Source organism: Hipposideros armiger, unplaced genomic scaffold, assembly GCF_001890085.2.
Source record: "Hipposideros armiger isolate ML-2016 unplaced genomic scaffold, ASM189008v1 scaffold_17, whole genome shotgun sequence".
NCBI lineage: Eukaryota > Metazoa > Chordata > Mammalia > Chiroptera > Hipposideridae > Hipposideros > Hipposideros armiger.
The window spans coordinates 4,097,316-4,120,256 of NW_017731367.1; the positions used below are offsets into that span (position 1 = coordinate 4,097,316).

At 49.7% G+C, this 22,941-nt stretch overlaps 1 protein-coding gene across 1 annotated transcript in view; it reads left to right on the forward strand.

Moving 5' to 3' along the window:
* Positions 1–22,941, forward strand: part of AGAP1 (ArfGAP with GTPase domain, ankyrin repeat and PH domain 1) — a 625,487-nt gene that overhangs the window by 325,233 nt on the left and 277,313 nt on the right. Inside the window, exons 6-8 of the mRNA XM_019628311.1 lie at positions 5,915–6,042; positions 7,232–7,387; positions 14,086–14,178. Coding sequence (XP_019483856.1) covers positions 5,915–6,042; positions 7,232–7,387; positions 14,086–14,178 — 377 coding nt within the window. The remainder of the gene's footprint in view (positions 1–5,914; positions 6,043–7,231; positions 7,388–14,085; positions 14,179–22,941) is intronic.

The window sequence follows — 22,941 nt, forward strand, 5'->3', positions numbered from 1 at the left end:
TAGCGGAAGTTGATCCTGTAAAGGATGGCAGAACGGACAATGTCAAAACACAGGTCATTCCACAGCTGCCTGATTACGCAAGTCTCCCCTGTGCTCCAGCGACCTGGGGCGAGGGGCGGGAAAGCTCCGGCCAGCTTGGGGCCCAGCCAGGAAGCCGCTGGTCCCGCAGAAGGGGAGAGGGCTGGGTTGCAGGATCTGGTGAGTAAATGATGAGCGAAGCAAGGGGGGTGGGGGAAGAGGGACCACCCAGTGGAGCGTTTCAGCGGTTCCGTGGCCTTGTCTCTGCCCAAGAAATGGGAGCTACGGGTGCGCGGGTGTGGGCTGCGGAGGGCTTTGCTCCGGGAGCTTCCGGGAGCTGTTGAGGTTAGAGACCCGGTCCCACCTCTCTTCCCCTACCTTTGCTGGGCTCACACGTAGCATCGCAAAAGTTCTTGTTAATTGATTAATTCGTGTAAATCATTTCAACCACAGAGGATGTGTTTGCTGATTAAATTTACTAACATTTATTGGACTGTGCCCAAAATGTCATAATCATTAATGAAATTAAAAGGCTTCATGTAAGTGCTTAATTTTGGATGTTGCAGATGCCAGGTGGTGCCACGCAAGAGGAGTCTGAAAGGCAGCCCCTGGCCACCCGTGGCGAGCAGGCGGCCCAGGACCTGGTGTGGGGTGGTCACGTGTCTCGTGTGGGGCTGCTTATTAATTGCACAGTCGTTGACTGAGCGGGTTTCTGTACTAGGGATTCGGGGCGAAAAGTAGAGCTGCCCCCCTTCACCAAGGCCCTCCCTGCACTCGTGTGTGCACGTGTGTGTGCACGTGTGTGGAATGTCCTTGCACTCGCAGCAGCACTTAGCAAGGTGTGGGTGGGACACGGAGGACTCTGGATGGTTAGAAGGAGAGGGCTCCCCTAGGAGAGGGGGTGCCCCAGGTGGGGACTCTGAGAAGGCACGTTCCGGGCGGTGGTGGCAGCTGCTCAGAGGGCAGTGGCCGTGGCCGCCAGGCTGAGCTCCACCTGGCGCTGGTCGGGCAGTGAGTGCCCCGTGGTCGCGAGGCCCCGGAGTGACCGTGTTGGGCGCAGAAGGCGTCCTTGTTCTCCCTGGGGTTCTGAACCAGGAAAGAAATAAGACCGGAGGCCCTGAAAGAATACATTACTTCTTTGTTGGTAAAACTGTACTGAAACACGAAGCTTGTCTGGGCTTCCTTTTGTGGAAACTGGACTGAGACTGAGGGGCCTGTCAGGTTCCGGGTGACGAGGGAGCCCGTGCTGTCGCCTGCGCCCCGGGCACACAGCCCCCCAGGGGAGGGACTGAGCAGGAACAGGCAGCGTCTCCCCAGCTCCCGGGCGAATACGCCGCTTCTCAGGGCGGCCCGCCCACAGGGGGCGCTGTGGGGTGCCGGGCGCGGGAGGGCAGGCAGGCCTGCAGAGCGCAGCCCTCGCCACGTGGAGGCGCCCCTGTGGCCGCGGGATTTCAGGTTGGGGGTCTGGATGGTGACGAGAGCTCGCGAATGAGCAGAACGACACGGCACGGTTTGCCTTGACGAAGGTCACCCCGCATGGTCCCCTGGCGGCGGTGAACGGGACCCCCCGCTGCCAGGACCGCGGCCGTAACTGGCCGGGGACGGGCCAGGTCTCGGATCCAGGCCGGGGCAGTGACGGTCCAGTGAAGAGAAACGCCGGTGGGAGAGCCCGTGGTCTGTTGTCTCCTCTGCCCATGCCTGGGGGGCGGGGGGGCTCGGGGACTTCTGTGCGTCACAGGGAGCTGGGAGGGGCGCTTGGAGACACTTCCAGGACGCAGAAGGTGCAGGCCGCGTGTGACGGGGCAGCCGTGGGCGCTGAGGTGGAGAGATGGCCCGGTGGGCGTGCGTGGAGATGAAGAGTAAAAGGGCCAAAGAAGGGCGTCCGGAGGCTCCCCCATTACGCGCCAGCAGAGGAGGAGGCCCGGGACGCGGCCGAGGGCCGCACGGAGCCGTCACCGTGCAGGACGCTGCCCGGAGCTCAGCTGAGGTAGCATCCGGCTGCCAGGCTGCCACCAGTGGCCTCGGCAGTGGTGGGCTCTGCCCGGGGGTCAGCACAGGAGCGCATGCCAGCGAGCGCCCACCTGCTCTCAGGAAGCTGACTGTGACAGCGGCGCTCGAACCGGCGCCGGCCGAGCATCTCCGGGGACGAGCAGCAGGCCGGGCCGTGCATGGGGAGAACGCGCGACACCGGACCCTGCCCTGGGCGCGGTGGGGCCCCGTGGGGGAGGCTGGCACGGAGGCGGCAGGTGCGCGAGCAGGGGCTAAGCCAGGCCGACTGCTGAACCCCCTCTGCCTCCGGCCCTCGTCCGTGAGGCCTGAGCGAGGTGATGGACGGGAAGCCTGGCCTGTTGTGACGTGTGAGCAACAGGGAGGAAGAGGCGGGGCCGGGCACGTGGAAGGCGGGGCCAGGCACGTGAGGGGCAGGGCCTGGCACGTAGGAGGTGGGGCCGGATGATCCTCTCCTCCTCGTCCAATGCGGATGGTCCGGAAAACAGCAGAAAGCAGAAATGGGGCATTCTGCCAGGATTTAGTGAGATCTTATCATCTGTTCAATAGAAAACTTAAAATTGGTGGAGAAAGTGTTGCTTTAGGTTCTTAAGCCAGCTTCGTTTTTGACTGAAAAGTGGGAACTTTATACGGAAGTGTACGTGAGGGTTTGGCCTTAGAAATGCCCTCCGCCTCCTCGCCTGGGCCCAGGGGCCCTTCCCGCCACAGGAGCCCCCGCCCGCCCTCTGGCGCCTTGCTCGGTTGTGAGGTTTGTACAGTGTAATTACAGATCCGAGAGAAGGGGCCAATCCAAGGGTACCAAGGTTTCAGAATTGCGGCGGAAGCGACTTTTAAAACAACGGTGAGCATTAGTATTGAAATATCAGCAGGTTAATGAAATTGGTGAGTGTCTGGGGAAAAGAGCACATATCTTCAGTCTCCGCTGACGACCCCGTTTCAGGCTGAGGTGTAGCTCAGGGACAACTTTGTAGGAAAAGTAAGAGAAAACATCGCATCGCAGTGATAAAGACTTGCTATTCTTGTAAGCAACCTCATGCACTTATGTTTGTTTTATTCATTCCTTCATGTGTATTTTTATAAAATAGGTAACATATTCATTTGTTGAACGTTCAAATGTAGACAGAACTCAGTGGTTATAAAAATTGCCCAGCCAGTATAATGTGGGGTAATAATATTCATGTTTTAAATCTATGAACATTTAAACGTTCTTAATATCATGCGTAGTTCATGATGAGCGTTCTAAGAGAACAGTGCCTGCCCTCCCCCCGCCCCCATTCCGTTTCCTGTGAGTTGGTTTTGGGGAGGAGGCTCGTCCCCCCAGGCCACCCCAGCTCTCCCACCTGGAGGCTCCTGGGAATTCACCCTCTTTCCAGGGTCATTTGAGAGACGGACCGTGGTGCTCTGAGATGGCAGTGGTCACTTCAGCTTGGGCACACCCAAACAGTTCATCTAGATCTAGAAAAGTCCTAAAGGGAGGCACCCCGAAACACCGCTCCCCTGGCCCCCAGGACATAGAGCAGTGACAGCAGCAGTAGTCAGCAACTTGCACTTGACGGGTCCAGTGAATTCATCTCATCTTCCTGTGGAGAAAGTGGCCCCAACTTACAAAACTTGCTTGGTCTCCTCCGTTTCCTCTTCCTGGTCTTCCTCCTGATTAAGTCACCTATTGGGGTCGCTCTTCACTAAGGTTTGCCTACTTTTGTGGGTCATCCTATCATTCCAAAGCAGTCTGTATATTGTAGACAACATTTTCCTAAACCATTTCCTCTCTTCCATTTGCGTGTGGACAGAACAATGGGGGAAATAGAACACATGTGAAGAAAGTTCTCATAAGGTTTTAGAAAATGCCACCGTTTATTAGAAGTTGTGACTTCAATTTTTTAGAAGTAAATGTGGTAAAAGAATAATGACATGGACAGAATTTTAGTACTTAAACGTGTGGGCCATGCTTTGTACGACGCCGTCCGTTGTTCAGCGACAGGCTTTTAATGTGAAAATGTTCTCTTTGCTCGTGAACTTGCTTTCTGGCCTCCATGTAGGAAGGATGGCACTTTCATTCACATCTACAGTTTCATAAAATGATTTGAATAATATATTTGATTTAGTTTCTCAAATCTCCCCTTTGCGTAAAAAGCATTTATAGAAAATGTCTACAGAGCTCTCCAAACAGCCTAACCCCGTTTAATTCTGACATTTGTGTTTTTCCAATGAGCTTTAAGATCAAAGTCAGTCTGGTCGTCCAAGTGAATAGTAACTCTGAGGCTGGCAGTAAAATAAAAATGCATTAGAGTTGATAATCAAAAACACCCTTTTGCACTCTTTCCAAAAAAAAAAAAAATAGAAGTAAATTGGCCATCACCCAAACAATCATGATTTTAAGTTAATTTGCTTTTGGTGTTTGGCATTCCAGTTCACCCACATGACACATGTTTTGCAGCTGTTGGAATCTAATATTAAATTTTATGTTTGAGTTCACCTAATGATTTATAAAATATTCTAATACACGTCTTCAAAGACCCCAGATCAATACGCCAATGGTTTTGAGATGACAGAGTGCCACGATATTCCTCTGTAATTTAAACATGATTAGCTGATGAAGGTTATGATCAATACACCACGGGAAGATAAATTAATTGATATCATCCTTTCAGGATGATAAGAGGCCTCGTGGAGGTGGGCTGTAGCTAATGAGGCCGCTGCCTCAACTCGGGGAGCCATTTTTTATATATTGCATTTTCACTTAATCATATTTATACTATCATTCATTTACATGAAAGCCATAAGCTGTGGATAGACCCGTTCCTTATTAAAATTGTATTCATTTGGAAAAGAAACTCTGTGGACACCGTGTACGCTCCTTCTGTGTTATAACCTACTGGTGGGGTCAGTGATATGTTTCTTTGCATGGGTATCTAAAAAATAGCAACTCGGTGGGCAAAGCCAAGGATCGACTATGATTGAACTTAATTACAGCTCGTCCCCAAAGACACACATCTAGTCAAATAAAAGCTGTAGTTCTTCTCCTGTAGTGACACCTACCGGTGTAGGAAGAGCTTCCTAATTGTTGACTTCCTTTCCAATTAAATCCAATATGCTTTATCAGCTAGCCTGGTTGCCAAGGGAGGTTATGGCTGGTTGAATTTAGATTTGTATTGATTAAGAAACTTCTAATGTGTGTAGCAATATATTTAAATAAAAAGAAGTCTTTGATATAATTACATGTCCTTGAATATAATTCTATGCAAGTAGCTCGTAAAGTGAAGAGTAATTCTTTAGGCTTTGCAAAAAGAAAAAAGAAATAGATTTTTAATTTTTGGGGGGAGGGGGTGGGCTGGTTAAATTACCCTGTCTTATTTAGGATTATTTTTGCTGGAAGCAACTGGAAACACATCGTGTTAAATTAGAGTTATTTGAACAAGATAGGTGTATATTTTTCTATTTTGCATTCAAGGCTTCTGGGGGTGGGGCGGGTGTGCAGGGCTGCTGAGCCAGGGGCTGAGCTCTTTTCTAGCTCATGTCCCACCAAGGGTGGCTTCCGTCCCCAGGGTGGCCAACATGTGCGCTTTTTAAGCTGCAAGAGGGACAAAGACATAAGGAACACACGGACCCAGGGCGCTCTCTCCAGGAAGAGCTCTGGACAGTGTCACATGCCCCTCCTGCTGTCATCCCCTGGCCAGGGCTTGCTGGCATGACCACGTTCAGTCTCATTTAGACAGAGCAGAGGCAGCTCCAGGAAATGTATCCATTCTGGTCGTCACATGCCCAGCTAAAAACCAGGGATTCTGTTTCCACGGGAACAGTGGAATACAGGGACAATCGGGTCCCTGCCATGTTCTCTGCACCTGGGAACCAGCCTCACGTAGATTTCTTTTGTCTCCCTGTCCACTAGTTGCCCAGAAGATCGTTGCCACAAGGAAGAAGCAGCAGCTGTCCATCGGACCCTGCAAGTCGCTCCCTAACTCTCCCAGCCACTCGTCCGTCTGTTCCGCACAGGTGTCTGCCGTGCACATCAGCCAGGTACGTTGGGCGCGTGAGAAGTTAGACTGAAAGACACATCAGAGCCAAGGAGGACGTGCCGGTCCAAAGAGTGTCCTCGGCCAGTTCTAAGGTGGATTTTCTTTTTCTTTTCAACTTTATAAATAACAGCATGTTGGTAATTGCCTTAGCATTTCCTTCGCAAACTGCTGTGGCCAAGTGGTTTTTATGGGACCCGCTGGTTAATGTTGCCCATCTTCGTGCTGCCTGTGTGATGAGGCGTGCTGGCTCGAGCGGGACGCGAGGTGTGTGCTTGTGTCTTGGCTGTTGATTTGAATTAGCTGCCGTGGTCCTCGTTGTAGTCTGCTCGCAGGCTGACCCGTTGTGGGCGGCTCTCAGCAGCTAGTCTCGCTGCGCTTACGTTTGTTAGCAGCCCTCCATTATAATCACCACCTCCCTTAGGCCCTATCAAAACTCTTTCCATAGCAACACCTCGCTAAATTATTTACTTGGAAGCAAACAAAATAATTGTCACTTTGAAGAACCTGACCAAGAACCCATTAAGGACACTGTGGGCTTGTTTTTCCTGAGCTTGTGTTTTCTGATTCACATTTCTTGGACAGGCATTATATTGGCACTTTTTGGAAAGATGCAGGAAGGTTTGGCGACGTGCTGTCCCTTGGCCTGGGAGGTCAGGAAGTGTAGCCGCTTGTACAGTGGGGGTCTGTAGACGGACAGCCAACGGTGCTCATGTCACTGAGGCATCTGTGGTTCTCTGTGAATCCTGAAACGCCTTTCAGAAGCATTCACATTTGCAAAATGTCTTTTTCAAAATGTGAGTTGTGGTCTGACTGCGCAAAACAGTGCTCTTTCTGTGTCAAATCTAGAGCAACGAAGGAACCATAGGACCCATGTACAATAGTTCCCCCAACACCTTCATTTTCAGAGGAAATACAAAACAGTTACATGGTAACTGTCAAAAATGTTGAAATTAAATGATGGAGACTTCTCTTTCTGAAGTCACTTTTCTTAAACAAAGTGACTCTGAGAGGATTGGTATGTTCTAGAATGAATCCGTGTGTACTTGGTGTTAATACAGTTGGCAAAGCTGGAGCAGCCACCCGGCCTGTCGTGCAGGCATCTGTTTGGTGTGACTGTGGCCCCGCATAGGAGGTGGCATTAGGTTCCTGGAGTGTGTCCTTAACAAAACCTTGGTTTTCCGCCGTTACAGACAAGCAACGGAGGTGGGAGTTTAAGCGACTATTCCTCTTCCGTCCCCTCGACGCCAAGCACCAGCCAGAAGGAGCTGCGCATCGACGTGCCCCCCACTGCCAACACGCCCACGCCCGTCCGGAAGCAGTCCAAGCGCCGGTCCAACCTGTTCACCGTGAGTATCCACCCTGGAAAGAAATCTGAGTGTGATTTCAAAGAATTTCAGTGAGTCGTAATCTTGCCACCAGATGGTTCGGTGATATTTATAGTATCCAAACGAAATTAATGAGAACAGTATTGATTTCTGTGGAAGTCTGAGAAAATTATGAGATGCAAAGATTTGGATATTGAGCAGAATGGGAATTTCTCAGTGTGCAGGGAGTTCTGAGCCATGTGTCATAAATGAAGAGGGGCCTGCATTGAGCTATCCGTCATCCTGTGACTTTCTTTGGTTTCTAGCTAGAGACTGGTCACATTTGGGTACAAGGAGATGACAAAACTCTGCCAAAATCCCCAGACATGTGCATCTGGCCTTTCCGACGAAATGCGTGAGCCACGTCTGTCCAGACCCTTTGTCCCCAGCCTGTAGAGCCTGAGGGTTTACCAAGGGTTTCAGAGTCTCATGGGCATTGGGGCGCTCCATGTTGGCTTTTCTCCAGAGTCATCTGTGGAGCATTTTAAAACTGTAGATCACCTCTTGGTGCTCAAGCTTATCAACTTGGAATTTGCACGGGGCCCCGGCATGTGTAGTTTTCAAAAGCCCCCTGGGATGCAGAGAACCCCTGAACTACAGAGGACACAAAATCACTGCCTACCTGTCCCTTCCCTAACTCACAGCAGACATTACCAATCAATCGTGGAAGGCTGTGCAGTTGAGCACAAAACTCCGAGCACAGATCCAGGCAGAGTGATTGGAGTCATTTAACTGAAGAACATTTTCCCTTCCTGGACTAGGTCTGCGCATTACAAATATATGCTTTTAAACCAGTACGTCTCAGTCAGGGTGTTCCCCCCTAGGGATGTTTGGAAATTTCTGGAGAAATTTTGAATTGTAACAACTCGGGGATGGAGGAGTGAGGCACTGCAGGCCCCCAGCCATGGGCAGCCGCCAGAGATGCCACCAGACATCCTACAGTGCATAGGGCAGCCCCGCCACAAAGAGTGGCCCGCTCTAATGTCAGCAACGCCCTGTTCTAAGCAATTGGACTTCTCTTTTGGTTGATTACTGCTGACTTCGATGCAGAAAGGTTGAAGTTCAATACTTCTGGTCTTGAGCTAAAGGCGGGCTCTACAGGGGTGGCTGGGAGTCTGTTATCGACCTGTCGCCCTCCCTTGGAGATGGCGTTCTTGAAGTTGTACGTGTGGCCAAGTGCTAGACCCCCATCCCTTCCCCACCATGTCTGTGGCGGTTTTCCCACTGGGCAGCCATTACTGCCAAGTCTGTTGCCGACAGCACACACCCCCACCTCAAGGCTCCTCTGTTCTTTGCTGTTTTCCCTGCACCACGAGAGCTCTGGCAGGTGCTGCTGCTGGAGGGACAGAGCGAGGACCACACAGAGCAGGCTCAGACTCCGTCTCCACTGCCAGCAGCTGTTTGACCTTGGTCCAGTTACTTAACCTCTCTGGGCTGGCAACAGCAGCAGGTGCAGTGGGGCTGCTGGGAAGATTTCCTGTAGGGGCAATGTCTTTGTGGCATCGCTTTCATTTTCCCCACCACCGCTGGCGTTATGAAATGATTTCTGACTACATGAAGCAGAAGAACTTGTAGGGCTCTGGGAGGGAGGCAGTTAGGTTTCTGCAAAACACAGGTGACTATCTGATACGCTTACACTTTGTACGTGAATAAGGGGTCTTGCTGTGAAATTGCTTCACACATACCGAGAGTAGCGACAGTCACCTAGACAAATAGCAGGGCCCGGCTCTGTCCAACGCCACAGCACTTCCAGACACGGAGTCGGGGACTTTGGGTTGAGGAGGTGTCAGCTCTCAGAACAGGCTGCACCTCACTCGTGACTCAGTGTGCTTGAGAAACCAGTTGCCGAAGATGGCAGGGGGACACCAGCGTGGCAGGCAGGAGTGACGGCTTTGAACGTGGGCCACGGTCTCCTGCATCTTCGCCGCTTCTCCTGGGGCGTGGCGGGAGGAGAGGACCCAGGCCCAGGCCGCCGTCCCGCGGCTGGCTTGCTGCTCCCTGGCTTTGGTTTCTGTTCTAAGGAAAGAGATGGGAAGCCAGGAAGCACCTTTAAAACCGAGGCTGTTGATAAGAAGAGCTCCAGCGTGTCCCCACCCCGACATGTGTAGGGCAGCTCTGGCATTGGGATGTGACAGAAAAGGGTAGCGCGGACCCTGCCCAGGGGGTAACTGACAAAGGAGAAACCTGAGGCAGGAAGAATCCAAGTCACAGTAGCTCAGTCACTGCGGATTTCCTTACCCTCTGCTGTCCCCGGGCTGGTCATGCTTCGCGTCTGTCAGGAGTTGTTGTTGCCAAAGTCAGCCCACATTCAAGAGACAGTGCTTTAGAGAGAGAGGGGGGACTTGGCGTGCTTGGCGGAGAGCGGGGACTGGGAGGATGGGGCCCCTTCCTGCTTCCTCCCGCCGCACACACGTGTGCGAGCCGGCACAGGCAGTCTGGGTGAGCCGGGAAGCCCCGCTGTCCTGGCCAGATGCGGCAGGTGCCAGGGCCAATGAAAACCATCCTTCTGGTGACTGAATTATGACAGTAACTATGTCATAATTAATGTATCTGAAAATAGGAAGGCCTGCCTGTGAAGCTATGTGTTACCAGAGCTTGTTCTCTTTCTCTTTAAATGTTGGAAAACAATCGGAGAGTAAACCACGTTAGAAATGGAATCCAGCTGCACAACTGTTACTAGCAGGGACAGAAATTTGGGGTCATGGAGGGAGTCACAGTAGGTTTGCCTCATGGTGTTTAAGGAGAAGCCAGCGGAAATCCCGGGAAGGACTTGTGTGCTGGTCATCGCTGGGTTTGACATTGAACAAAACTGGTGGCAGCAGTGGTGGTCATGGCGACAGTGATGTGTAGGTATTTTTAAGTTGAAGAGCTTAGAAACAGTAACTCCACTAGATGTCAGTGTCATCCAAGGAATGAAAAAGAGGCAAATTAATTTTGAAATTGTAGCAATTAAGAAACTAAACTTTCATTGTTAACAATTTACACCTATTGTTAAATAGGTAACATTTCATAGATTCTTCGTGTCTGGTGCATGTTGCTAATTATGGGCTTAAATAGGCCGAGAGTGTGTCATGGGAGGGCCGATGTGCCGAGTGCCACACCGTCTTCATGAATAAAGCCCCGTGCCGACTGGGGCTGTAACCCCCGGGTGAAGGCACACGGTCCACCTTTTTCATTAGACCGTCACAAATGGGCCAGTTAATTAAGCAGTACTCCATTGTTTTTCAAATACCGTGCTTATAGATTTGATGAAGTAGACCTGTCGTGTACATTTTAGTCATGTTTTACTGTACCGGATGTTTCTGTTTACGTATGTACACATTTTGAAATGAAAGTAAATCACATGCACTTTTTACAGAATTGTACAAACTTAAAATCTCTCCTGTAGGAGCAAATTATGTGTCGTGTGTGGTAGGGATTATACTTGACTAATGAAAAACTAAATTATATGTTATTTTGCTGATTTCTTTGGGGAAAAAAATTGTTTTGAGAAAAGAAATATTAAAAGACTGTAGCCATTCAGTTCCTGGTTTTGTAACATGGGTTCTTGGAACAGTTAATTTAGTAGCCCTAATTTACATGTGGCTATGTTTTATTAGAAAATACATCCAAACATACGGGAATAAAAAGCACATGCGTCTACTCACCATTAAGCTCATCAAACAAGCATTTTGTGGCTATTGCCTCCACTGCTGCTGCTGCTGCTTCGAGAAGTAAACACATCCCAGGTGACAGCTGGAGCCTCTCTCAGGTGTGTCTCCCCAGCACACCCGCTTCCTCCTCATCCAGGGACCAGCGCTGCCCTCACTTCAGTGTTTGTCGTCTGTATCCATGTTTCAGACTTAGTCTGCCAGGCGTCCTTAATTGGACATCGCATTGCTTTGCCTCCCTGCAAGCTTTATCATAACGGTGTCACTTGCATGGGATTTTGCCAAGCTGACCGTATAATGCCGCCACCATTGAACAGAGCCAAGCCTACCCTGTAACCAAAGACTGACTGAAAAGATGCTCCCCAGCTCATAGCAGCTTGCTGTAAAAATAAGGCATCAGCACTGACAGTGTAAAAGGAATGGTCTGCATGGTGTTTTGTCTTTTGTAGAGGAGTGCGTTCCAGCAGCCTCTGGCTTACTGGTCACAGCGGGGAAAGCAGGTGTCGGTTGACAGTGAGGGCTCTTGGCAGCAACGCTTCCTGTCCCTGTAGCTTCCTCCGTGGCTTCCTTCATTGCACAGGAGAAAGTTAAACATTTTTGTGCAGAAGGAGGTGATAATTAGATCCTCCTAAGCGTCCTTTCCTCTGTATGCGGTGTTTGCAGAGGCTAAGCAGTCCCTCTTCCAGCTTGCCACCGACTTTCCGGGGTGGGTGTGATGCAGTCTCGTTAGGTTTCTAGTTGTGCGTGGCAGACGGGACACATGGCATAGTCACTGCTGACACATGCTGCAGGACCGAGAGCTGCTTTGTACGATGATTTCATGGGGCCATCCCAGCAGAAACGCGAGCATGTGCTCCGGCTGATGGAGTCCCAGGGTCTGCAGAAAACTCGGAGCCCTTCCTGGGAACGGTGTGCCGCAGTGTCTTCTGTGCAACGGGTTTGTTTCCGTTCAGTAGTCGCGTTTCGGTCTTACTGAGACATAGCACAGCCTGTCGTAGAAAGATCAGTCGTGGGAATAAGAGAGACCAAGCCCTTTTGCCTAACAGCTTGCTGTTGCTCTCTCCTTGAAATTTTAGTTGTAAGGCTCTCACCAAAATGTTAAGAGTTGTCAGGGAATTTTTGTTTTACTTTGGCAGTGTTTCAGTCGCATTCATCTTGGAGTGTGTGATCAAACATTGAGTTTAGTTTCTTCCTGATATAGTCCTGCTTCTGCTGGAATCCGGAAATTCTGCTCGGTGATGGGGACAGATGTGCTGCTGTGAGGAAGATGTTAATTTTTGTGTGTGTTTGTTTTGTTAATTATTCTGGTTAATAGAGAATAATGAAGATGGGTTTCCAAATTTAGAAATTTAGAATTCATGAAATTCCCAACATCCCTTTAATGATCTCTGTGGATTAAAAAAAATTTTTTTTAAATGTTACCACGGTGAGCTTTGAATCTTGTTTTTTACCAATAGAAACCTTAGGTTCCAGCGTTCCCGTGAATTGAGATGTGGAGAAGGGAGAATTTAGGAGTATTGCATGGCTCTTACTGTACACTATTAATTAAAGAACTGATTAGAGAAAAGCGAGTTCCTAACCCCTGGCTAAAATTTATGAGACAAGGAATTGACAGATATCCCCATCCCCCCTCTGGTCCACAGGGGTAACCCTGAAGTTTTCCGTCCTTCTGCAACTTTCTATTTCTTGCTTGTTTTGTGTCGTACCGTCATCTCATCACAGGCTTCTACCAGCCTAAAGGGGAAAGTGTGCATGCCCGCCACATGAGTGTTCACTAGCTGTCAGCTCTTACAGTCATCGAGGGGGCTTCTGAGTACCCATTGAAGTGTCGCCTCAGAGTTTGTACCGTGGGAACTTGGCTCCCTCGCGTCCCGTGATATTGCCCCTTTAAATACTGGGAGATAAAGGACAATCAGCTGCCCCGTCTCACACCCCTTTGAAACTGGGTTTCATTAGCTTTTCATTGCAGCGCTGGACACCACGAAGTCTATTCATTTCATATATCATCTCAGATTTGAAAAGCACATGAAAATGTTTCTCCATTTTCAATATTGCGTGAGTAATGTTCCCATTGAAAAGTAATGGAGTGAAGTTGTCACTTGTCAGCACAGTTATTAAGGAGGACGAGTCTCAGATCTTTCTCTCATAATAAAATAAATCTGTCAGAAAATCATTGTGCTCACCCTGCCTCGTGCCATCAGGAGATGGAGACTTGAGCTGTGGTGCTCCTTCAATGTCCCCAGGTCCTGGTGGCCTGCAGGTGTGGCGTCCCCGGCTTGGGCATCACCAGCTCCCCAGCCGTTCACGTAACTTCAACATATGGCCCGGAAAACTCTTCCAGAAACTTGACAAATGAAGCCGCTCATTTTTTCCCTCGAATACTGACGTTTTGTCAAAAAAGATATTTTCAGCTGCTTTTTTTCCCCCCACTTGTTATTTTTTGGTGGTATTGTATACTAGTTTGACTTTGAATTTGCTCTTTTCTAATCATCGAGAAGCAACAAAAAGAAACATCAACACCTTGATAGGAAACAAGGGTTTACCATTAAGTCTCATAGCCGAATCGCTAATAGAATTTTTAAAATCCTGCAGATGTTAATTAAATATATACATTTATGTCACAGGTTTCCCAAACAGGCATCCGAGAGCCCTTTTCTCCTCGGCTGGATTAACTGCAGCTTTGGAATGTGTTTTCCTGTTGGGCGTTACTTTCCTATATGGTCCATTGGTTCCTAGTAATTGAATTTTGAACTCTTTAAAAAAAGAATGAAAAGATAATTTTGCCAGGGAAAAGTTTAGAAAATTCTTTGTGAAATGACAGCTCCGTGGAGATGAACAGCTCCACAGCCTGCTCCTGGGATGTGTGTGTGTGTGTGTGTGTGTGTGTGTGTTTGTGTTTGTACACACATGCATCGTTCATGGCCATGGCCTGCATAACATGTTTGCAGATGCTGTGCCCAACAGGGCAGACCTCCCGCCATCTGTGAACTGCAGCCCTTACCAAATGCTAACTTTGTTTTCGTTTTGCAGTCTCGGAAAGGGAGTGACCCAGACAAAGAGAAGAAAGGCCTGGAGAGCCGAGCGGACAGCATCGGGAGCGGCCGAGCAATCCCAATTAAACAGGTATGCCGCGGCCCCCCCTCCTCCGGTCCCTGTAGCTGGAGACACACCTCGGTCTCGCCTTGCTCTGATGCCTGTTCATGTGCCAGGGTTTGTTTGATGTGCTCTGTTGATGAATGCAGAAGTCACTCACTTGACATCAATTAGAAGAGGTTCCTGTGTGTATTAAAATGGGATCATTAGAATAAGAAGGGGGAAAATGTGACAACAGGTCTAATGAAGTACAGCCTGCCCGCCTGCATATGGAGTGCGCTTCGAGGCTGAGCTGGCTTCAAAGGCCGCTTTTGTAGCTTGGCTTTGATTGGGCCGCTGGCCGCCAGTCGACAGGGGTAAATCAGATCTCCGTACAAGAGCCCCTTGTGATCACAGGAACAGCCCGACGTGGCCCTAATTTGCTCGCGCAGACGGACATCTGAACACTGTTTCGGGCTCGTTTGTAACAACGAGGCAATTAGTTGTGATAATCATAGCCGGTGTGTCAGCTGTGTGCTCTTGTTTGTAATTTGCTAATGAAGGAATTGTAACTTTGATTAGGTTCGGTTTCATTTAGGCCTTATTATATAAAGGAACATTTACAGCTGTAATGTGGGGCCTTAATTAAACTTCCTCATTACACAACGGGACCTGAATCCCAGCATTTGTTTTGGCCTGGCTTGCCAGCCTGAGGTAGCTTTGCCTTTGCCCAGAGCCCAGATACCAAATTACTTGCCATCACAAGTACAACAGGAATTCACGTCACATTTTTTGCTGTTCTGACAAGAAAAAATAAAAGTAAAAGAGTTCGACCTGGCACCGTGGTTTCTGGAAATGTTATCTTATAGTTTGGAAAAGAAGGCCATTTCATGTAGAGCGTATTCTGCTTCGGAGGGGGAAATAAAACCTGTGGGCAGGCTAACCACTCTGCCTCGTGTGGGCATGGCTGTGTAACGGATTTGTCCATCGTGGTGATCACCCTTTGCTGTTTTCCGCGGGTACCTAGATGGTTTTACACATCCGTCAGGCACTTGTGCTGGCACTGGCCACCCTGAAAGGGCCAGAGTCTTTCTGCAAATACAGTGGCACCCGCTGAAGCAAGCAGGAATGCAGCCGTAGGTGGGGGCCCCAGGCTCAGTGTGGCGGTATCGGGGAGGGACGGGTTAGAGAGAGCGGTTAGAAGGCACCGAGGGGGCCCCAGAGCAGGGACGCCACAGGGTTTCTTACACGACACCCCGAGGTGCTGTGTGCACTCGCCTAGGCACCCCAGGAAAACCCTCTTCCATCCTCTGCTGGTGGTGATGTCCTCACTCTGATGGCCTCTTCTCTGGAGAGGTCCAGGCACACGGCGGCTTATGCTCTCTGTGCATTTACTTATAAGGCAGCTCTCTACATCAGGCTATTTCAATGTGTAATTTTTATGCTACTGATGCTGTTTCCACTAGACTTACAGAAATCATTTTATTCTCTTACTTTCACTGGAAAAATTGATCCTGGGACATTTCCTTTCGGGAGTATTAAAGCTTAATACTAGACTGCTTCCTTAATTCACGTCCGCTGTGGACGAGAGTGGGATGCTGGAGCTGGTCAGGCCCCCCTGTAATGGGAGCCGTGCCTCGGTTTGCACCCTCCTTACCTGCAGAGGGGCTCACTTTACAGGCTGGGCAGCCCCTCTGTGTGCGGACAGGGGTGCCCTCAGGCGTCAAATGAGTTTCATCCAGTTCTCAGAAGCCTTTCACTTATAAACATGCACCAGAATCTTGTTGAAATTTAAATCATGGTCTGATTTCCTGGTGAGGCACGTCACAGGAGACACACACAGCTCCTGTCCCTCGCGGCCGTCCCACGCGTGTGCGGCCACGCACGAGCTCTGTCCACGCCTGGCAGGTCCATCCCCCTGTGGCAGGATGGTCCGGGCCTCAGATTCCACATCTGTGAAATGGGGCGGATGTGAGCCCCTTGAAACACTGGGCTGTGGAGATTCCAGAGAGGTTGTTTTTGGGGTTTTTTTAAATTCCGGCAAATCTGGGTTTTCCAATTAGTCATGCTCGGCACCTGTGTCGCTCAGATCGATGTGGGTTTATAGACAGTTGTATGGATTTCTCACACACACGTGTGCCCGTGTTTATAAAGGAGCCGAGACTGTTAGAGGCAGCCTGAGCTCTTAACCCTCCCAGCGTGATGACTTCAACTCGCAGAAATAAATAAGAAGATGGCACAGAAGGAGCCCAACCGGGCAGGGCCTGCCCGTGGGCACGCCCGGGACACTCGGTAGATCTGTGCTGAAGAAACCAACAGTTAAATGAGTGCTTATTACTTGTGAAGCGCTCCTCACATAGTATCCCATGGCGTCCCCAGCATTGCCAGCTGTGTTTTCCTCATTTTCCATTAAACCTGGGTGGCTGAGCAGTCCAGACCAGGCAGCTTTGGAGGCCGTGGGGCCAGGGTCTGGACCCCCATCCTTCGGCCGGCACCCGTGCGCGCTCCACGGCCTTGGCAAAAAGCCTTCGGAAGGCTTAGAAGGCAGAGTTGTGGGTTTAAAATACGTGAACCCTGACCTCAGACAAAAATACCTTCCCCTTGTGTCAAGAAACCTCTAAGACCGAGCCTACAGCCCGTTTATCGGGGGAAACGCACTCATGTGCCCTCCTGGGGGAGGGGTCATTCCCTACCGTGGGGACACACATGGTTCCTGCCCTTCTCACCAGCATCGGAGCGCTTGTCTTGACGCTCAGCCTGTGGGCATGACCTGGTCTGCGTGTTGGGGCCCCGCACCCCCCCCCTTTGCCTGACGGCCGAGGAACCAGCTTAGAACCTCAGTGACCCTGCCTGAGGGCCGGCCTCACGTGGTTTGGGGCTGGCCAGTGTGTGTGATAGCTGCACAGTCCTTTTTTCTTCCTCCCAGGAATCTCGTAACAGATGGTCCAGGACCCAGGCGAGGCCGCCTTCAGTGCGCTCCGCGACCTGACTCGCGGTTTTACAGATTGTACGTGTTCCCGTGAATCATGATAACCATGTTTCACTTGCATTTTACAGCTCGCTCCTTGGGAGGACGGATGCTTCTCCCCCAGTGTAGGAGTGAGCTGGCCACATCGCAACAGGCAGCATTTCATTTCTTCCCTTTTTCCCCCGTTAAAGACTTCATCAAGCATATGACTTATTTTCTGCAAAATAACTTCATTTCTTGAGGACCTGGGCCCACCCCCTGCCCTTTTTTTTTTTTTTTTGTCCTTTCTGGGGCCTTAGAGGAGATTTGGTTCAGACAGCTTCTTTTGTTACTAATAAGATAAGGTCTATTCGAATAAAAATTGAAAAGCAGAGCAAGAAAAATAAAAAGCCAGAGGCCCGGCTCAGCGGCGAGTGGGCTTGTCACGTATTAATTTTTCATTGCTGTGGAGAGTTGTACATACATAATCACTTGATTGCAGTGGGAGTTAGGGAGCTCCTATGGTGTCATTTGCATAAATCTTGTTAAGTCAATGGCAGTTAATGAAGTACAAATGAGCCCGGAGAAGGTGACATGCAAATCGTGGGTGGCAGATGGGAGGTCTGTTTGGGGGACGGCAGCTGTGTGCTCTCCTTTCTTTCTTTCCCCTCTGCGTGTGTTAATCTCTGTATTATGGTACAGACCGCAGCCCTGGCCTGGCCCGGCCCGGCCCCCTTCCCCGCAGACTGCTGGCCGGAGCTGGGCCCCCTCCTTACTGCGGCCGCCGCTCGCCCCCTCTGCAAAAACAGACCGAATGGCCTCACCTCCCTAGCCTCACCCTGACTAACACACACTCGGATGTATTTGAATTTTTAAAATCTGCATCGGTTTATCTTGTCACACTTACACCATTGAAAATACATATGTATTTTTTTATTTGGTGAGGACAAATAAGAAAATTCACTGAATCTTTCAAGGCAGGATGTTGTCTCATGGGAGATTTCAAAGAGTGAAAATGAGTTAAAAAAAAACATACTGTCTTTGCTTTAGTGTGCTTCTGTTTGGGAGTCTGTCCTTCCCCCCGAGACAGGCCAGTGGCGTGTATCCAGCCGTTATTCCATGTCCCACGTTCCTAGTGGGCCGTAAGGGTCGCTTAGGCGCGGGGAGACACAGGCAGTGTCGGGGACCACTGTGTAAATCGGCTGCGGCACAGACCTCTCGCCGTCAGCGCAGCCCCGCAGGAGGCCCCCACAGGCTGTCTCAGTCACGGCCTACGTGTCCCCTGCCTGGCAGCTTGTTTGTTAAAGGTGTGAGCGGCAGCAGGACCCCGGCGAGCCTTCAGGGACGTGTGGGCACAGCGCTGCCTCCGCTTACTGCTTTCAGCATTTCTTTATTTCATCAACTGGTTGATAATTTGAGAGAAACAAGTCTCCATCAACATTGAAGAAATTCAGGCAAAGAGGAGGTGCATGCCGGGAGATGTGAGCTCTGGTGACAGCTATGCTGCCCGCCTGGGGGTCGCCCGCTTTGGGTTTTGCTGTGCCGAGTCGAGTCAGGGCACGCCTTCCGGGAACTTGGGCCCGCAAGGGGCTGCTGGAGGCCTGCGTGCTTCCGTGAGGCTCCGTGATATTCCCAGGCACCACGTGGCTTCGTAAGACTTTTTAAAAATCTTAATTTTGACCTTGAACTGAATGTCATGGCCACCCCTAGAATAGACAGTCAGCCAGGGAAAGGAGAGATATTGCAGCAGCCGCCTGAAGCCACAGGAAAACCGTCCCCAGGCTGTCAGAGGAGGAGCCAGCCTGAGTGGAAGTTTCCGGTAGCACGCCATCGGGCCTGTGAAATATTTTGAAGCGGTGCACGGTTTTGATTCTCAGTTGAGTCGAAAGAAGCAGCTGTCAGTGAAGCGAAAGAAGCCTCTGGAGCTAATCTGCTCGGCCAGCCTGCCGCAGGCCCTGACCTGTGTTGTCTGGTACCTGGGTCCACACGAGGGGGTGGGCTGTGTGGCGTGGACGGAATAAAAGCCACCTAATGACACTCACATGAACATCTCCTGAAAGTTGGCACTGTTCACAGCCAGTTGGTCCACCGCTCAGCCATCGTGTGTGCTTTCATGGAGAAAACAAAATCGAAGGCCCGACTGAAACTTTGAGAGAGACCGAAGGAAAGGAAGGGCCGGCCGTGCTCTTCCACTCAGAACGCGGGGAGAGTTCATTCTGCAGGCCCCTGTGTCCGCAGAGCTGTCGTGACTGCTCGTGTTTATCGAGCCTGACCACAGAGGAACCAAGGTGAGCCGAAGGCGCCCTGAGAATACGCTGTTCACCCATGTGGCAAATCTGCCCGGCCCGGGCATCGGGGGCTCATTTAGTTCCCCAGAAGCAGATAATTTACTGACGTGGACCCCGGTGCCCTGAAAGCTAATTTACCTCACTTGGGTGAACAACTCCCTGAGAGCATTGAGTCCAGCCTGCTGCACGCCAGGCTCAGACAATTACGGTTATTAATTTAATGGGTCAGGTGGGTGCATCACATGCCTTTAATTTGACTCCTCAAATATCCTACGGCCATTGGCAGAACGGTTCAGAATATAAGGATGCCTGTGTAGGAAATGCACCGTTGTCCATCTTTGAATGAATAGGGCACTCCCGCCCCGACCTCCTGACCCTGCGGCAGTGTAGGCAGATGACCATATGGTCTGTGCAACATGCTTCAAGACTACCAACCAAAATGCAAAATCCATCAGTTAAATATAAACCTGAAACAGTTTAAAATAATACTTTCTTGGTCAATTCCCTAGGGCTACAGAAGGGTGATACAAAGTAACACATGCTGACGTGCTTGATATAATGTAACCTGCCATGCAGCATTGTATAATTTTCAAAAGTGGAAGTTCTTTTTAACATGCGGTGTGTCCTCTGTGTATCTGGTAACCCAGGAGCTGGGATAATATCTGACTACGTGATGCATTTCAGCAAAATGTTGTTTATTTTCTTTAAAAGTTCAACAGTGATGGTGAAACCAATTCCTTATGAGCTCAGAAACATAAACTCCCATTCAAATAGAGGAACATTTCTCAAAGCTAACGTTGGCATTTATCACCGGAATTTAGTTTTGTCTTGATGAATAAGAAGATAACTTGGTTTGGGTGTTATTTCCTATCAGACCCCGTCAGCTTGTAACAACCATATGCTCATTCTATGTAGACGTACCTTTGGGATGGGAGAAACAGAAGATGCCTACGATCCAGGCCGAGCTCAGATGAGCAGTGAAGACCCCAACCCGTGGCCTCCAGCTCTGGGGTGGGGGTTGCAAAGGTGTGTTAGAAGGACCCTGGGAGCCCCAGAAGCTCCGGAATGGTGGAGTCTACCAAGCTGGAAAGGTGATGGCGAGGGACAGGGGAATGGAGTTGAGGGCATTCACACTGGACTTTGAGGTATGAGTAGGAGGTCGCCAGAGGCAGAAGGGGTGTAGAATGAGCACAGCAGCGGGAAGAAAGGGTGCGGGACGAGGGTATGAGAGTGTCCCGCTGCCAAGCGCTGTAGCTGTCCTTTGGAGGGATCTAGAGGGTGTGGTGATGTCCCCCATCAGCTGTGGGGGCTCATGGTGTTTCCACAGGGCGGCAGTGTGCGGGTGTGAGATTTATGGTAGCACCAAGCTGTCTTCTCTCTGTGTCCTCACACGGCCTTTCTGCTGTGTGGTCACCCCTGGTGCCTTCCTGTTCTTACGAGGCCACCAGTCACTTCGGATTAGGGCCCCACCCATACGACCTCACTTAACCTTACTGGCCACTTTAAGGGCCCTGCCTCCAAATAAAGTCACATTGGGGGTTAGAGCTTACACATGAATTTGGGGGGAACACAGCAGCCATGACACACAGCTGGTGACGAATAGCAGGGCTGGGACAGGCACTCAGGTCTGTGACCTCCCTGGGGCCATCTGTGACCTTCGGTCCCTCTAGGTGTTGTTTTGCCCTAGGTCTTTCTGGTATAAGATAAGGCCATTTTATTCCTTTCATTCCTATTGAGAATCAAAAGGACCTATTTTACGAGGTCATGCAAATTGGATAGGAAACATACACGATTCAAACCATTCTGATTGGAGGGTTTCAACTTAAATCCTCCTGAGCTGCATTAAACTGATACTTGAAATAAGACTGTTGCTAGAATGTATCCTTCTGTGAAGCATCTAACTCCCCCTGTGCAGGTGTTTTACTCCTGGTCAGTGGAGACCCTTCAGATTGGTTTTGAAAAGCAAAACAAAGCACCAGTAATAGCCAAAATGATTTCATTGGGTCCTTTCCGGTGGGCAGAGTATCCAAAGCAATTGTGTCACTTTAATCACATGACCTCATTTAATTGTCAGCCAACCTATGACACGACTTACTGCCGACCACAGAGGAGGAGTCTGAGGCCTGGGGAGGTTAAGGCACTGGGCCAAGGTTCCATGTGAACAAGGTTCCAGAGCTAATAAGTGCTGCAGCTGGGATTCAAGTCCAGGAGTGCGCTAGCATACGTTTGTAGAACATTCACCCTGATTTTTAACCTGTGCTTAGGTTACCATCTTTTCTAAAACAGATAAAAAACCAAGTGAATGGTGTACTCCTGGTGGGGTTCCAGCACGACACAGTGTGTTATGCGGGGGCCGTCCTTGAAAGCACGTGCTGTCTGGCCCCTGGACTGACCATGGTCCTCACGCTACAGCCCTCACGCTACAGCCCGTGTCAGGGTCACCTACAGGCCCAGGGGTTAACCTGAGGCCAGGGCTGGCTCACAAGAGATTGTGACCCCTGCCGGGCACATGGGGACACTTTGGGCTGCTTCCGCCTTTGCCTACATGTGGCTCCCAGCTGTGGGTGGTTCTGGTCCTTTTCATCTATGCTTGTCACAGCCTTCCCGTCTTCAGGCCCCGTGTCATATGCCTTCTATTCCAGGAAAACTTACCTGGTCCCCAAGGAGACGTGGCGTCTGCCCCTCCTCCCTGCCCGACACCTCGTCGGGTCCTGGGCTCTTGCTGCCATCTTCCCTGCATGGACACGTGTGTCCTCCACACGACTCCTTGCCCACGTGCTTCCAGAGAGCACACACTCCTAGCGGTGGTCTTTCCCGCAGTGCCCGCGGGGCAGCCAAGGGGCTAGGCTAGTCGTTGTCGTAGTGATTGTAATAGTAAATTGTAGTAATAGCGGTGCAGTAGTGGTATTAATAGTAGTAGTAATAGTAGGTTGAGTAAGGCAATAGTGTAAAATGTTTTTCTTTTCCCAAAATACATTTTATGTTTATATATATATATATATATATATATATATATATATGAAGTTATAGTCTATATTAAGTTATGTTTTAAAGTACAGAATAATTTTTAATTCAACATTTTCTAAATTTACCTCTCTCGTGTCGATACCCTATTTAGGTGAAACACAAGAGCTACATCTTTTACTCTTCAAAGAATAAAACCTTTGTCAATGAACAAAATCATTTCAGAAAACTGGTTTCTTCTAAAACTTCTCCTTTTCAATATTCATGCCGAGGAAATTTCATCTAAACAAATGTCTTCATGATGTAATTGTTTATGTCAAACCCACAAATTTTAGTGTTTTTGTCATTGCCCAATTGTTACCCCACTAGTCAGTCTATAGCAGCCATAGTCATGAGTGTAATTAGTGCTAAAAAGAAAAAAAAAGTGTTTATTGTCAAGAAGTTCTTGTATAGAGAAATCATTTATATTGTATTTAGTATGCATAAAAATTAATTTCATAGGAAAGTATGACTGTACCAGCTACACAAACATATGAGCCGGGGACGTGAGTGACATAGCAGAGGCTGGAAATAAAACTCGTAAGTAGATAGACGTGCATGGATATTTGGCCTTTC